Below are 15,121 nucleotides of genomic sequence, written 5' to 3'. Positions count from 1 at the left end.
TATACTGATAAAGGGCAATTTCTTCATATTCCTCGAGCACAAGTCTCTGATTCAGCAACATACACGTGTCATGTAACCAATGTTGCTGGGACTGCTGAAAAGTCATTCCATGTGGAAGTCTATGGTAAGGAAAAATATATGCTTTAATTATATGCTTTTCTACCTATGCTTTCTCATATTCAGTTTGTTCACCAATAAAGCTTTTGTGGCCTTTTTCAATATGCATGGATAGGAATTGGAAGAATTTGTTTCATGATTTGGAAAAATATTTACAAAAGCAAAGGTCAGCAAGAAGCAGTTCATTCATTTGACCAACCTTTGTCCATAGTACTTGGAACATTTAGGCTATTTGTTTCTTATGGGGAAGGTAAAGTAGTTGTTAGGACTAAGATCCTTCTCCACTACTTATCCTTTATGAGTCAGACGGTTCAGAGTATTCTAGAATAATTAGAATAGTTGCAGATCAGCTGAACTAAGAAATTTTTTCCTCAGCAGCGTAGAGAGAGAACAGCATGTAGGCAGCTCCTATGGCCAAACTTTATGAGAAAAAAAAAATCTCCCCTTTGTTTCATTAGGATATATCTTGTGACCACACAAAGAACTGCCTGAAATATTACTCTGTTTCTCCCTAGTTCCCCCAATGATTGAAGATGACTTGGCCACACCTTTGAATAAGCAAGTAGTTATTAACCATTCACTGACACTGGAGTGCAAAGCTGCCGGCAACCCGCCTCCAAATCTCACCTGGTTGAAAGACAGTGTACCTGTGATGACCAGTGACAACATCCGCATAGAAGCTGGTGGGAAGAAACTCGAGATTATGAGTGCCCAAGAAGTAGATCGGGGGCAGTATATATGTGTGGCTACCAGTGTGGCAGGAGAAAAGGAAATCAAATATGAAGTTGATGTCTTGGGTAAATAAATATGCCACTACCTGGGTTCTCAGATTCATCGCAAAACCTGATTAGTTTATTGAATACTTTTTTTTTTGTTGTTGTTGGTGCAATAATCAAACAATCTAAAAAAAGTTATAATTATCTGTTCAACTCTGGACTGCATATTACCAAGAGATGGATTTATTACTGAGGTCCAAGGAATTGGAATTTCACACAAATCTTCCACTGATTTTGATAAGTGTACTTAGTATTTGCAAGCGCATAGATCCGTTCTTACATCTGTGACATCTGTCTGATTGACGTGAGCAACAACATGGTCTTGTCATGCGCACTGCACCGGACAACGGGAAACTTAGTCTCTGGACCTTGGGACGTCACCTTGCAACCTTGAGTCTCTGTATCTTTATATATAAATTGAAGGCTTTTGAATAGATGGCCCAATTTGCGGGGTTTCCTTCTCTTGTTCTTATGAAAATAAGCAATATATAATATGAATCAACTTTATATTCACATGGCATCAGCAGCACCCTAGTGCTAGATAGAGAAATAGCCTCGATATGTCAGAAGAACATTTATTAACCCCGGCAAGTGTTTATTATAAAATGTATTTCAAGTTCCCTTCATGTATCAAACTACTGTAATACTTATCAACCTTCTAAACTACTCCTTAGCATTGCTTGATGTACTTGTGTGTTTTTTTCTTGTATACATTTCTTTGATTGTTACATCCCTGTTTTTTTCTAGTGCCACCAGCCATAGAAGGAGGAGATGAAACATCGTACTTCATCGTGATGGTTAATAACTTACTGGAGCTAGATTGTCAAGTGACAGGCTCTCCCCCACCAACTATCATGTAAGGGTTTTGGTATGTCTTCTAAATACCTCCCACTTTTTGATTTGAGTGTTTTAGAGCTATCTTGAAAGATGTTCTATATCACTAAAAAGTGATTGTATAAAATTATATTCCTTATATTCCTCTTTTAAAAGACATATTCTATATTCAAGGCAATTTCTACTCACAGGACACCTAAATTTGCTCAAGTAGAGGAATTCCATTACATGTTCTTATAAATTACATTTTCAGTTCACAGAGGCAGTCTCTTAGGCAGTATTAGTGTCAGAATTTCTGAGGCACTAAAATGTTTAAGAGACTACTAAATAAGAAGTATACCAGACATCTTAGGTAAATAGAAGAAGTTAATGTGCATGTACATTTACCAATTCTTTTTTCTTATTCTTTCATTTACAAAGCATTTATTGAACATTTAAACTTTCATTTCCAAGGACGCTGTGGGATATGTGAAGGTATAATTAGTTGACGATGAGAATGAGATATGTTCACACGTGATTATAAAACTAAATGAATAGGCCGGGCGCGGTGGCTCATGCCTGTAATCCTAGAGCTCTGGGAGGCCGAGGCAGGCGGATTGTTTGAGCTCAGGAGTTTTAAACCAGCCTGAGCAAGAGCGAGACCCTGTCTCTACTAAAAATAGAAAAGAAATTAATCGGACAACTAAAAATATATAGAAAAAATTAGCCGGGCATGGTGGCGCATGCCTGTAGTCCCAGCTACTTGGGAGGCTGAGGCAGGAGGATCGCTTGAGCCCAGGAATTTGAGGTTGCTCTGAGCTAGGCTGACACCACGGCATTCTAGCCTGGGCAAAAGAGTGAGTCTCTGTCTAAAAAAAAAAAAAAAAAAAAAAAACTAAATGAATAGTGATAATTCACAAGAAAGGTAAAGATATAATACTATATATGATTTCAGGGTTTTATTTACAGATGTTTTAAGCTTACATATGTTTTGCTGGTTAATACTATTCAGACAATTAAGTAAGTAATATTTAGGGACACTTGCCTCTTTTTGTAGCCTAAACTAGTAGAAGAATTAAGAACTCAACACATAGTTATTGGGTCCCAACAATATGCCCACCTCTGAGTTAAGCCAGATTTCGGTTTTTTTCTTCTCTTTTCCATTTACAATTTATTTCACAGGGTAAGCAAGTAGGAAATTAGGCAATACACAACAGGGGATATATTAGTATATCTATGTATCTTCTGGAAACTACTTATTTAAAATATATATTCAGGCTTCTTTTTGCCTTTTTCTGTAGGTGGCTGAAGGATGGCCAGCTAATTGATGAAAGGGATGGATTCAAGATTTTACTAAATGGGCACAAACTAATTATTGCTCAGGCTCAAGTGTCAGACACAGGCCTTTATCGGTGTGTGGCAACAAACACTGCTGGGGACCACAAGAAGGAATTTGAAGTGACTGTTCATGGTATGCTGAAGAAGAAACAGGAGTCTCACATTTTAAATTAATTTATACATTGTTTTATTATCTAATTCATATTATATCTCAAAAATGTGGATAAATCTTCAGTTCTGGAAAGTAGTATGAAAGACAGGAATTTGAGTCAAATACTGGCAAATTTTGCTAACTTTACTGACACAGAGACTCAACCAAGAGGTATCAGATGAATAAATTTGGGCAGAATTTAAATGTTAGGAAGTGGATTTTACATAAAATGCCAAAGTCTGAGGAATGAGACCAAATATTAATAAGAAAGAAGAGGCAGGGAGCAACTTCCAAGTAAAGGGGTTGTGTTAGCATTTAAGAGTTTAGCCCAAACAGGAGCGTCTGTGACTAGAGTAGTTGTCATAAATGGAAGCTGAGGATGTAACTGCAGGATCCAGAGCACATAAGTGCATTCACAGAACTGGCACATTAGGGTTATAACCGTTAATCTCATGACAGAAGCAACCCTCTGCCAGGGTTTTACGTGTCTCTCTTGCCAGCAGCACTTGGGAAGGGAGGGCCTGGAAGCAGACTCTAGAGAGCCATCTGGAAGCCAGAAGAAGAAGTTTCTAAGAATGTCAACTTCCTTCTTCCTTTGTTGTTGCAGGCTATTATTTTTTTTGCTTTTTAGTCCCCTGTCCCATGATGGAACAAAGATAATCCTGTTTCTCAGTCTCGGTTCCAGTTCCTAAGGGAGGGAATGTGGCAGACCCAGCTTAAATCAAGTTCCCATCCCACATTCAGTCAGCCTTGCTGGGGCAGAGTCATGTAGTACAAACACAGCTGGAAACTCGCCCGGACTCACTGAGGTAGAAAAAGGGTGGGTCACTATAGATGGGGGAAACACACCAAAACACCACAAATGTTAATACATTTTACTTATTCTTTGGTGAATTAGAGATCCATCGTTAAGAAATAAGTAATCTCTAAAATTGCTAAACATTTAAATTAAATGCATGGGATTAAATTATTTCAGTGCTTGTTAAAATAAGAATTTTCTTTTCCGAATTTTAAGGTTTCAGGTCCTTGCATATATATTTTTAAGTGTTTGATCCCAATCATGGTTTTCATTCCCTCCCTCCTGTCCTGAAATCTAGTTCCTCCAACAATCAAGTCCTCAGGCCTTCCTGAGAGAGCTGTGGTGAAATATAAGCCTGTCACTTTGCAGTGCATAGCCAGTGGCATTCCAGATCCATCCATTACATGGTTAAAAGATGACCAACCTGTGAACACTGCCCAAGGAAACCTCAAAGTAAGTATAAATATTCCTGACCCTGAATCAAGAAAGCTACATAGATTTTCCTGGAGCTATCACATTATTCTTTCCTTTTTGGGGGGTGGGCTTTTATTTTATTTTTAATTGACAAGTAATAATTGTATGTATTCATGGGGTATATAGTGATGTTTCAATATATATAATGTATAGTGTGATCAGATCAGGGTAATTAGCATATACATCATCTCCCATATGTCTTTGTATTGGGAACATTCAATATCCTCCTTCTAGCTATCTGGAACTCTATACTATATTATTGTAAAGTGTAGTCATTCTACCATGGTATAGAACACTAGGATTCATTCCTCCTGTCTAGCTGTAATTTTGTGTTCTTTCAAAAATCTCTCTCTTCTCCCTACCCTGTTCTTTCTTAATTGTAATTTTTCTTTTTGGACGGATTTTGCAGAAAATTTATTAAAACAATATGTTTTTTCCTTAGCATTTTTAAGAATTTAACATAATATTTTTATTTGAAGAATAGAATTGAATAAAGACTAAATACCTTAACGATGATATTGATGTTGTTGATAGTGGTTGGTATTTTTATTATTTTGATTTATACCTGATTTAATGAATGAAAAACTGGTGTCTCATGAATGAATGTTCATCAGTAATAAGCCAACATATCTCCAGTATGTTTGCTGTAGGCTAAAATTAAGGTAAAATCATATTTACATAAACCTAAGTGAAATAAGTCTTGAAAAACATTTTTTTAAAACTAATTTATAAGCTTTAAGAGGGCAAAGATTCGGTCTCTGAGAATAAATTCATTTCTGTGTCCTTCATACTGAGTATAGTCCCTGGCATAAAATTGTATCTCAATACATATTTGTCGAATTAGTCAATAGATACGTACATAGATAGGAAGAATATAGATTTCCAATCTAGATAATCTAAATTATACATTTAAAAAGCAGAATTAACAGATTTTGCTCCTGGTATCAAGTTAATTGACTAATTTGGGCTCGAATTTTACCTGTAGTAAGTTTTCCAAAATGAGAGATGTATCATGTTCCTTTCCTAGTAGAAGTAAAGGATATGTGTTAATTTATTATTCCTATTCCAAATCCACTGGAACTCATCTCACACCGTTGTGCTAATGAAAGATTTAGTATGTAGCCTTCAAACATAGTGCAGGTAAACAATTGTTTACATGGAACACAGACATTTATCGCATAATCATACAAAAGTAGAATTGCAAACTATAATGAGTGATTTTAGGAGAAAATATAGAGAAGTATAAGAACATATAATGAAGGAAGCCTTCGAGCATGAGGAAAATTTATGGGGAAAGCCTTTGAGCACAGGTCTGAAGATCATATAGAAATTAAATGGGTGAATTAATGGAAGAGAACTAAGAAGAGTATTTTGGAGAAGATGTGCCTGGGCAAACAACATAAAGTAAAACTGCATGGCACCTCTTAAGGACCTGAAAGCAAGCCAGTGGGCTGAGGAAGATAGCCATGGAGAGGTCGTTAGAGATTAGAGACCAGGAAAGGAGGCACTTAAGTAAGGTTAATGATTTCATTTTTACTTTAAGGTAATGGGAGACCTTTGAAGAATTTTAAGAGAGAGTAACATGGTCAAGTTTGCATTTTAAGTACTTACCCAGACTCCTTCCAAAGAGGTAAATTGGAAGAGCCAAGAGTAGATGTGCAGAAACCAGTTAGTACCTATTTGCATTTGTCTACAAGAAGGAAAAGATAGGAATTTGGACTCGGATGCTGGCCATGGAGATGAGAATACTTGGATAGATTGGAGAGCTATTTATTAGTTAAACCACTGGAGGTTGGTGAAAGATTATTTATGAAAGGTGAAGGAGAGTGATGCATGAAGGAAGACCCATATCAATCCCGCCTACATAACTGCATGGATAGTGTTGCTATCCAGTGAGACAGGCGACTCTTGAGGAGGACAAATTTGAGCAGAAAAAAGTGTAATTTGAGTTTTAAACTTTTGGGTGTTGAGGTGACTTTGAGATAAACTAGTGGAGATATTAGTAGATCATTGAATATATGGTCCTGTAGATCAGAAGAGAGCTCTGGCTGGAGATATCGGCACATCGATAATATTTGAGACTGTGAGCATGGATGAGTTAATCCAAGGAGGGATAAAGAGAAAGAAGAAAAAGGAGAAAGGAGTGATCCACTTCAGAGCCTTAAGAAATTATGACATGTAGAGGCCGTGTGTAATTGTCCAGAGACATACATGTAAATGTATGAATGTATTTATTACAGTAGGGACAGAGAATCGGTTAAGAGGTAGTTTAAATGGATGAGTTTGGAGAGAAGGTCATTTGGGGTCAGAATGTGGTGAGCCTGGAGAGCTATGCTGAGCTCGGATTTCATTCTGGGCAGGGTGGGAGCCATGAATGAGCACTGAAGGGGTAACTGGTAAAAGGATCAAATTTTCATTTTAAACAACTTATTCTGGCGATGGTATGGAACATAGATTAACAGTTGGTGAGGTTGGAGACACTGGAACATCAGTGAAGAAGCTATCATAATCCCACAGTGGCTGTAGAAATGGAAAACAGGGGATCTGAGAAACATACAAGGATATGATTAATAGGAGTCGAAGTGGACTCCAAAACCCAGATGACTGGAAAACAGTGAGTGCCATTAAACAAGATTGGGAACATTCAGTGAGAAGTAGGTTTTGGAGATAGATTTGTGAGCTTAGTTTTAGATACGGTGAATTTGATGTACTAACCTGTAGTTTCAGCATGTAGCTGAAACTACAAGTGTAAAGCTCAGGGGAGAAGTTGAGGAGAAAGCTGTAAATTTAAGGGTCTGCATAAGAGTTTTGTTTTTTTTTTTTATTTCAGCATATTATGGGGGTACAGATGTTTAGGTTTATGTATGTTGCCCTTGCTCCCCTCCTTCCCCCCCTAAGTCCAAGTTTCAAATATGTCCATCCTTCAGGTGGTACGCATTGCACTCTTTGTGTTGCATAGGAGTTTTTTAATTGATGCCATGGGTTTGAATGAAAACTATCAGGAGAACCGCGTTCCCTGCTTGTGGGACAAGAAGAGGAAGCAGATTCTGTAAAGAAATCTCCTAAGACAGGGAATAAGAACTGAGGGAATGCTTATCTACACCCAGAAAGTAAAGGGTTTCAAGGAGTGGGTAGTGAACTATGCCAAATGCTGTAGATGGTGGAAGAGAGTATGAGCTTACTACATAGGCTGCTGGATATTGTGACCGGAAGTTACTTGTAACTTCTGAATAATCGGTTTCAAAGAATAACCTCTGAATCACCAGTTTCAAAGTGATGGAGGCCAGTTGCAACAGGTTTAAAAGGGAAATAAGCAAAAACAGTCAGAAAGAAATTCATCTGCATTTTCATTATTCATATTTGAAAATTTTATTGTTTTTCTGGCCCCCATGACCATTTAATCAAAAAGGATTATTGTTTAAAAACTGTTTATGAAGTGTGATATAAATGTGCCATGTTTTTTCAAATAGCTTAAATTTTCATCACACACTTCATAGTTCAGTGCTAAAATCTTTTATTCAGTAGAGTTTTATGACTATACCAGCAGTCTGACCTTAGGTTATTTTATTTTGTGTTTTCCAATGAATAAGAAAAGGTTTCAATCAAATTAGTCTATTTTCTTATGCAGGAAGAAGTGATGTGGCTCTAATCTGTCAAGAGATAATTAGGATATTGGCATGAAAATATAATTAGATATTATAAATTTAAATGAATTTTTCTATCTCAGGGAATGTTTTCAAGCCCAAGTGTAAAGTACAGAATTCTTGCATGCTTTCTGCTCCCAATTAGATACAGTCTTCTGGTCGAGTTCTACAAATTGCCAAAGCCCTGTTAGAAGATGCTGGCAGATATACATGTGTGGCTACCAATGCAGCTGGAGAAACACAGCAGCACATTCAACTGCACGTGCACGGTAATGTAATTTCCACATCTTAGCAAAAGAATATTTCTATGGCTTTTTTTTAGCTTAGTGGACTCATTTTTATTAAAATACGGTATAAAATAAATAAGCATTTATTTTAGTCTGTATAAAAAAACTAGTTTTTTTTTTTTTTACATTATTATAATTATAGCTGCTCATATTAGGAACTTCAGTTTTCAGGTTGTCAAATAAGATGTGCCAAAGCCCATAAATAAATACACGATCCCATGTCTTAAAGTATCTGTATTCTGTTAACTTAGAACTCTCTACAGATGGCTTTTGTTGAAAAGACAGAAGTTGCACCATTGTCCCTTAGTCTTGTCTGTGATTTTCACACCTGCCTGTGAGAGGGATTTTGTGAGTAGAAGCTATCCTTGGCTCAAGATCTTCTCCTGTGTGCTTTAATAAAAACTTTGGGTGGCCATGGAGCACCTCATTAATATTACAGCTTCACAGTAAACTTGAAAGACTACACGACCTTAAATATAAGCCTTCAGATCTCTAGAGGCTCAACAGAAAAGGCCAAGAATTGGAGGCCTGGACTTCCCTAATTCAGTGAGGATAGTTACAGAAAGCTGTTCAAGATTTCCATCTGCACATTATTCATTTTCTCTCATTCATATGATTGCTTGTTCGACCTTTTATTCATTTAATCATTCATTCCTATGTTCACTCTACATTTACTGAGAGATTTAGCCTAGAATAATGCCTTAGCACCTAGCTTCATTCCATGTAGATGGCGGGTAGTCAAAAGATATTTAAAGAAATGAAAGAGTAAATACTGAAAAAGTTTCAACTGGATATTGAATCGTTCTAATTTGCTTTTTTCCGTATTTTCTTTTATTTGAATCAATCAGTTAAAAGATTCAAATCATCAGTTTCCTAAATGTTTCCAATCAAACAATTTATTCTTTTCCTAGTCTCCCAAATATGAACGCCTAATTTATGGATGGCTACACACACAATGTGGGCCTTTATTCTTTCACTGAATAATTAATTATAAGACCCATATCTGAATGTAACCATTTTGGAATTGTCTCACTGTGCTTGAGAGGTCGGGGACAAGCTGACCCTGCTCTCCTGTAAGTTGCCTTGCATTTGTCTTGCTCCTCCTAAAGCCATTTATCTCTTCCTAATACTCTTTGATAGCCAACTCTGGCATCTACTCAGACTTCTGTACCATCTAAGAGTATACTGGGAGCAAACTTTCTCTCCTCTTTCCTAGTTCCCCGCCCTGAGACTCCTTCTCTCCTCTTTATACAAGCTGTTTATTTTCCCTCTCCCATCAATTTCAGTTCTTACCTGGCCTCTACTTTGACCAAGAGAAGATAGTTGAGTGGGATACCATGGTACGGTGCAATCATCTCAGGCACTGGAGTCAGGCCCATTTTGGCTTAATTTCTATGCTATACATGATGTATGTTAATTTGAGTAAAACACTTAATTTCTCTGAGGATCTAACTTCCACAGTGGTTTTGAGGGTTAGAGATAAAGGTGTAAAATATCTCCCACTTCACAGGCACTCAATAAATGGTAGCCGTTAACTTTTCTCACTTCTACTTCATGAGATGTTAGCAAAAAAGAAGGATGTTTTGTTCTCTAACCTGGCTTCAAATACTTACATGAAGGCTCTATAATGAAAAACAAAGTGTATGTCTCCAGGAGTGGGACAAATCTGCCTAGAAAAGGGGCTCTTAAACATCACTGTTCATAAAAGTCATACATGTTGCATATTAAAAAGACAGCTTCCTGTATTAAAAATACAGTCCCAAATATCCTGAAATAACATTTCTGATGCAGGTGGTCTGTGAGCCAGTATTTGGGGAAACATTGGCCCAGACACTAAAGATTGGCCTAGAGGCTTGCCAATGTAGTCAAGAATGACTGAAAACTAGAGTCCGTGAAAGAAATCAAGTATCCCATTAAGCAAAGAGCAACAAAGGAAGAGAAAAAGCAGAATTGGTACCTAAGAAAACACAAATCTGTAAACCTACTATCTGAATATTGTAACAAAATGTTGTTGGCAGGAGATGCAATTAAGGTGCACCTCTGCACGGAAAATCATCAAAGAGAAGGGGATCAGGCTGGAAAACATCTGGGTTAATGTGAAAAGAGAGAAACAGAAGGTTAGTCATCGTAATGGTTGTTAAAAATTGCCAAATCAGAGAAGGAATATAAAACAATCTTTTTTGTACAAATCATAGAATGGAAGATAAAGTATCTTAAAACATTTCATTTAATATGATCTTGACTTGCGAGATAACAGTTCATCTCCCTGAAAGAACAGATGATGAAGTAAACTAATCTAATACTAATTATGATCAGCCCAGAGGACGTCTTTGGCTAGGTGCACGTGACTTGAATCTGGACAAAAAGCTGGCATATCATCTTGACACTCATGACGGCAACATCATATTGGATGTATGAGGCTCCAAACTTGATTCTGTCCTCTAATACTTGTATTAACAACTGTAGTGATAATTGGAGATGTTTTTAAAAAGTGTAGGAATTTCTAAGACATTGATTGATGATAGACATCAAAAAGGTCTCAGCAGTTAAAATGACAAGTTAATATGATGTGAAAAACTACATAACAATAGGATATGAAAAGAGCAGCATGAAGACACCACACATTGAAATACTAGAGGATTTGGATTTGGATTTGGATATGGATTGCTCTAGTTACTGTAGATATGAGAATTCAGTTTTGTAAAAATCTAATCAATCTTAGAAGCTAGTAGTAGAAGTATAGTATGAGGAACAAGAGAGGAACTAGTCCTGTTAATACTCTTGCTCTTTGAAAGCTTCCAAAGTACTGCATCCAATTCTGGTGCTATATATTAGAAGGGCATTGAAAAAATCTATAAGGAAGCAACCATCATTTAATTTAGCTCAGTTATTAATTTATTGAACCAATCCTTTAGTTATTTTGAAGTTAGGATTTGTTTTAATCCAATCTTTATTGATAGATAACAGATTCAGCAAATATATCCAAAAATGTTCAGTCCTAAAATACTCAGCATTACAATTGTTTAATACTTTCCTTTCTTATAAAAAGACCTTAGATACTACCATTGTTTTAATCACGCAAAAAGGTGTTTCCAAAAGCTGCAGGAAGGGTGCATTGTCTCCTGGACTAGAAGACCAAGTCATGAGAAGAGGAGCGTTCTCGTGGGGCTTTCCAGTGTGGAGTTCTATCTAATATAAAAGGCAGGAGCCCTCAGTAGGTGGTCTTTTTTGATCACCAAAGTTTCATAATTCTGGAAGTTTTTATTTTCTAGACCAAAGTATAAAATTGTATCTAAACCTCAAATATTTGCCAGTGAGGCAGATGTTTCCATGAGCAAATGATTATTTGGAGTCTAATAGCTCAAGCATTTATTTTATCTGCACATAATTATTTCCTAGGAAAAATAAACCAAGGTGAAGTGCCCAGAAGAAGTAGAATGTTGTGGTTAAAAGTATGAGCTTGGAATTTGGATTCCTACCCACTGCCAATTACTACTGCAGGACATTGTGCTTAGATGTTAACTTTGTAAAAACTTAGATTCCTCATCTGCAAAATGGGAAGGACAGTGATAACACACCACATTCATGGAAGTTGTGTGAGGATTAAATAAAAGAATACACCTGAAAATCTTTGTCTAGTACCTGGCTCCTAGTCAACAACATCTGGAAAGGGTAGCATGAAGACTGTTTTGACAAAACACATATTTGACTTTTGGCCCTTCTCACTGCACCATTTTGACAAACCTATCTAAAGTCCTCCTGCCTTTACTATTGGCCAGGAACCCTTTTGTGTCTCTATTAGTAGTCTGGCAAAAGTATTAGTAGATCACCCCTCAGTTTTATTTTTTAAAAGTATTTGCCTGGCTAACATCTGCTAACACCCACTCAAAAAAGATTTCTTTATCTTCCCGTGTTTTGTTTAATGTAGCTCACTGTGGCCTAAAAGAGACTTGGGAATGTTGTAAGGAATCTTTTTCGTTTTTCATGGATAATTTCACTTCAGGACAGAACTACACTGTGTTCTTGGTACAGATTAATTTATTCCTCAGTATTTCATAATTTCAGTGGATTAGGGAGTATTTACTCACCAAAACCACTTTAGGATAACTTACATATTAATTAAAATTTAACCAGGATTTAAAAGAGTCCATTCATGCCCTAAGCCTGCAGTCCCCAACCCCGGGCTGTGGACCAGTATCAGTCTGTGGCCTGTTAGGAACTGGGCCGCACAGCAAGAGGTGATTGGCAGGTGAGCAGTGGGCAAGGGAGCAAAGCTTCATCTGTATGTACAGGTGCTCCCCAGGGCTCACATCACTGCATACGCTCGGCCTCCTGTCAGATCAGCGAGGGCATTAGATGCTCATAGGAGCGCGAGCCCTACTGCAAACTGCGCATGCGAGGGATCTAGGTTTCGCACTCCTTCTGAGAATCTAATGCCTGATGATCTGAGGTGGTGAAGCAAGCGCTGGGGAGTAGCTGCAAATACAGATTATCATTGGCAGAGAGGTTTGACTGGACAATAAATGTAATGTGCTTGCATCACCCTGAAACCATCCCCCCCGCTGGTCAGTGGAAAAATTGTCTTCCATGAAACTGGTCCCTGGTGCCAAAAGGTTGGGAGTTAAAGTAATGGTAGAATATAGCTCACTATTTGTCATGAAGAAGGTATTGTGGTTTTGGCATGATATGTACATTCGGTTTTTGAAAGAAGGGAAAAAAACCCAATAAATTGAATGGAGTTTAACCTCCTGTTTGGAGAATACAGGCATCATATTGTTAAGATATCGTTACCTTACTAACGCTCTGTTTAGAACAATGTTGTCCTAAATTCAGGACTATCTATTTAAATGCCAAAGGGGAATAATAGAATTTATATTTGTATTTACTTTTTTGACCTCAAAATGAGACAGAAGTTTTTCTTATAGTAATTGTGTGGGCTAATACTGGAACTCTCTTTCTGTGTCTGGTGCTTGGGACATTGAACCATCACAGGCTTTTGTAGGCAGAATTGTAATTTTGTGGCAAACAATTCCCTCAAATTTTAGTAGGTTTCCAGTCCATTTGTTTCTTGTCTGTCCCATGTGCTAGTAACCAAACCCAAATAGCTTCTCTGTGCAGAGGTCTTTAGTCTTCAGCGTTCCTCTTTTAGCTACTCTATCCTGTTTTGACATTTCCAAAACATGTTTTAAATGGTGGCTACCTTGGGGACACCTGAAACTGTTGGCTAGGTTAACACCCTTATGCTTGCTAGGTCTGGCTGAGAAGGCTTAATAGAAGACTTTAAAAAAAAACTCGAAGCAATAATTTTTATCTCTAACTCTTTGGAGTAGAAAAAACAATTGGCTTTTTTCCCCAACCCTCTGAAACTATAAATTAAAATTATGCTGAAATACAATGAGCAGAAAATCAGACTATCTAATTTTTTATAAGAGATTTTTGGAGGTCAGTTCTGGCTACTCCTTGATCCTCTGATTATTTCGTCAGTTAAGCATTTAAAATTCTAAGCTTGTTATCATTCACATACAGATCACAAATATAATTCACATACTAGAAAATTCACTCTTTTAAAGTGTACAATTTGGTAATTTTTAATATATTTACAAAGTTTTATAACTGTCACCCCTAACTCATCCCAAAGCTCCACTAATTCTAATTTGTCACCCCAAAAAGAAACCCCATTACCATTAGCATTCAATTTCCATTCCCTATTTCCCAGGTTCTGGCAACAAAATTAATCTACTTTCAGCCTCTATGTGTCTATTCCTGATATTTCATATGAATGAAATCATACAATATGTGGCATTTTGTGTTTATCTTCTTTCACTTAGCATGTTTTCAAGATTCATCCAGAATATTAATAGCATGTATGAGTATTTAATTCCTTTCTGTGGATAAATAATTTTCCATTGTATGGATATACCACAGTTGGTTTATCCATTCATTAGCTGAAGGACATTTGGATTGTTTCTACTTTCTGGCTGTTACAAATAATGCTGCTATTGTACATTCATGTACAAATCTTTTTGTGGACGTATTTTATTCCTCTTTTGTATGTACCTAGGAATGGAATTGCTGAAGCTTGTGGCAATTGTATGTTTAACTTTTTGAGGAGCTGCCATACTTCCCTGAAGTGGCTGCAATATTTTACATTATCATCAACAACGCATGAGGCTTCAAATTTCCAAACATTCTTACCAACATTTTTTATTGACTATCTTCTTGATTACAGATGTGAAATGGTATCTCATTGTGGTTTTGATTTATGTTTCCTTAGCGACTAAAGATATTGAGCATCTTTTCACATGCCTGTTGTCCATTTGTGTATCTTCTTTGGAGAAACATCTATTGATACTTTTGGGCCATTTAAAAAATTGGATTGTCTTTATTGTTGCATTGTAAGTGTTCTTTATATGTTCTGAATACTAGCTCCTTGTCAGATAAATGATTTGTAAATGTTGTCTCCCACCCTGTGAGCTGTCTTTTTACTTTCCTGATAGTGTCTTTTCAAGCACAAGCATTTTTAATTTTGATGAGCTCCAATTTATGTATTTTGTTTGTTTTTTGTTGCTAGTGCTTTTAGCCTCATATCTAAGAAATGATTGCCTAGTCGAGAGTCACAAATATTGACTCCTATCCTTCTTCCAAGAATTTTATCGTTTTATCTTTTACATAGCTTGTTGATCTATTTTTTTTTTTTTTTTTTTGAGACAGAGTCTCACTTT

The 15,121-nt window shown here is 36.8% G+C and overlaps 1 protein-coding gene across 1 annotated transcript in view; it reads left to right on the top strand.

Annotated features, from left to right (window-relative positions):
* The window catches only part of LOC105806753 (hemicentin-1-like), a gene marked incomplete at its 3' end in the record, with an annotated part of 144,142 nt that overhangs the window by 67,565 nt on the left and 61,456 nt on the right, over positions 1 to 15,121 (top strand). The window contains exons 21-26 of the mRNA XM_012639958.1: positions 1 to 124; positions 633 to 914; positions 1,641 to 1,749; positions 3,008 to 3,177; positions 4,293 to 4,447; positions 8,258 to 8,381. Of these exons, the coding sequence (XP_012495412.1) occupies positions 1 to 124; positions 633 to 914; positions 1,641 to 1,749; positions 3,008 to 3,177; positions 4,293 to 4,447; positions 8,258 to 8,381 (964 nt within the window). The remainder of the gene's footprint in view (positions 125 to 632; positions 915 to 1,640; positions 1,750 to 3,007; positions 3,178 to 4,292; positions 4,448 to 8,257; positions 8,382 to 15,121) is intronic.

The sequence above is a fragment of the Propithecus coquereli genome, unplaced genomic scaffold, assembly GCF_000956105.1.
Source record: "Propithecus coquereli isolate 6110/MARCELLA unplaced genomic scaffold, Pcoq_1.0 Scaffold146, whole genome shotgun sequence".
Taxonomy (NCBI): domain Eukaryota; kingdom Metazoa; phylum Chordata; class Mammalia; order Primates; family Indriidae; genus Propithecus; species Propithecus coquereli.
Note: the sequence above shows the minus strand (reverse complement) of the source record. Positions and strands in the feature narration are given on the sequence as shown.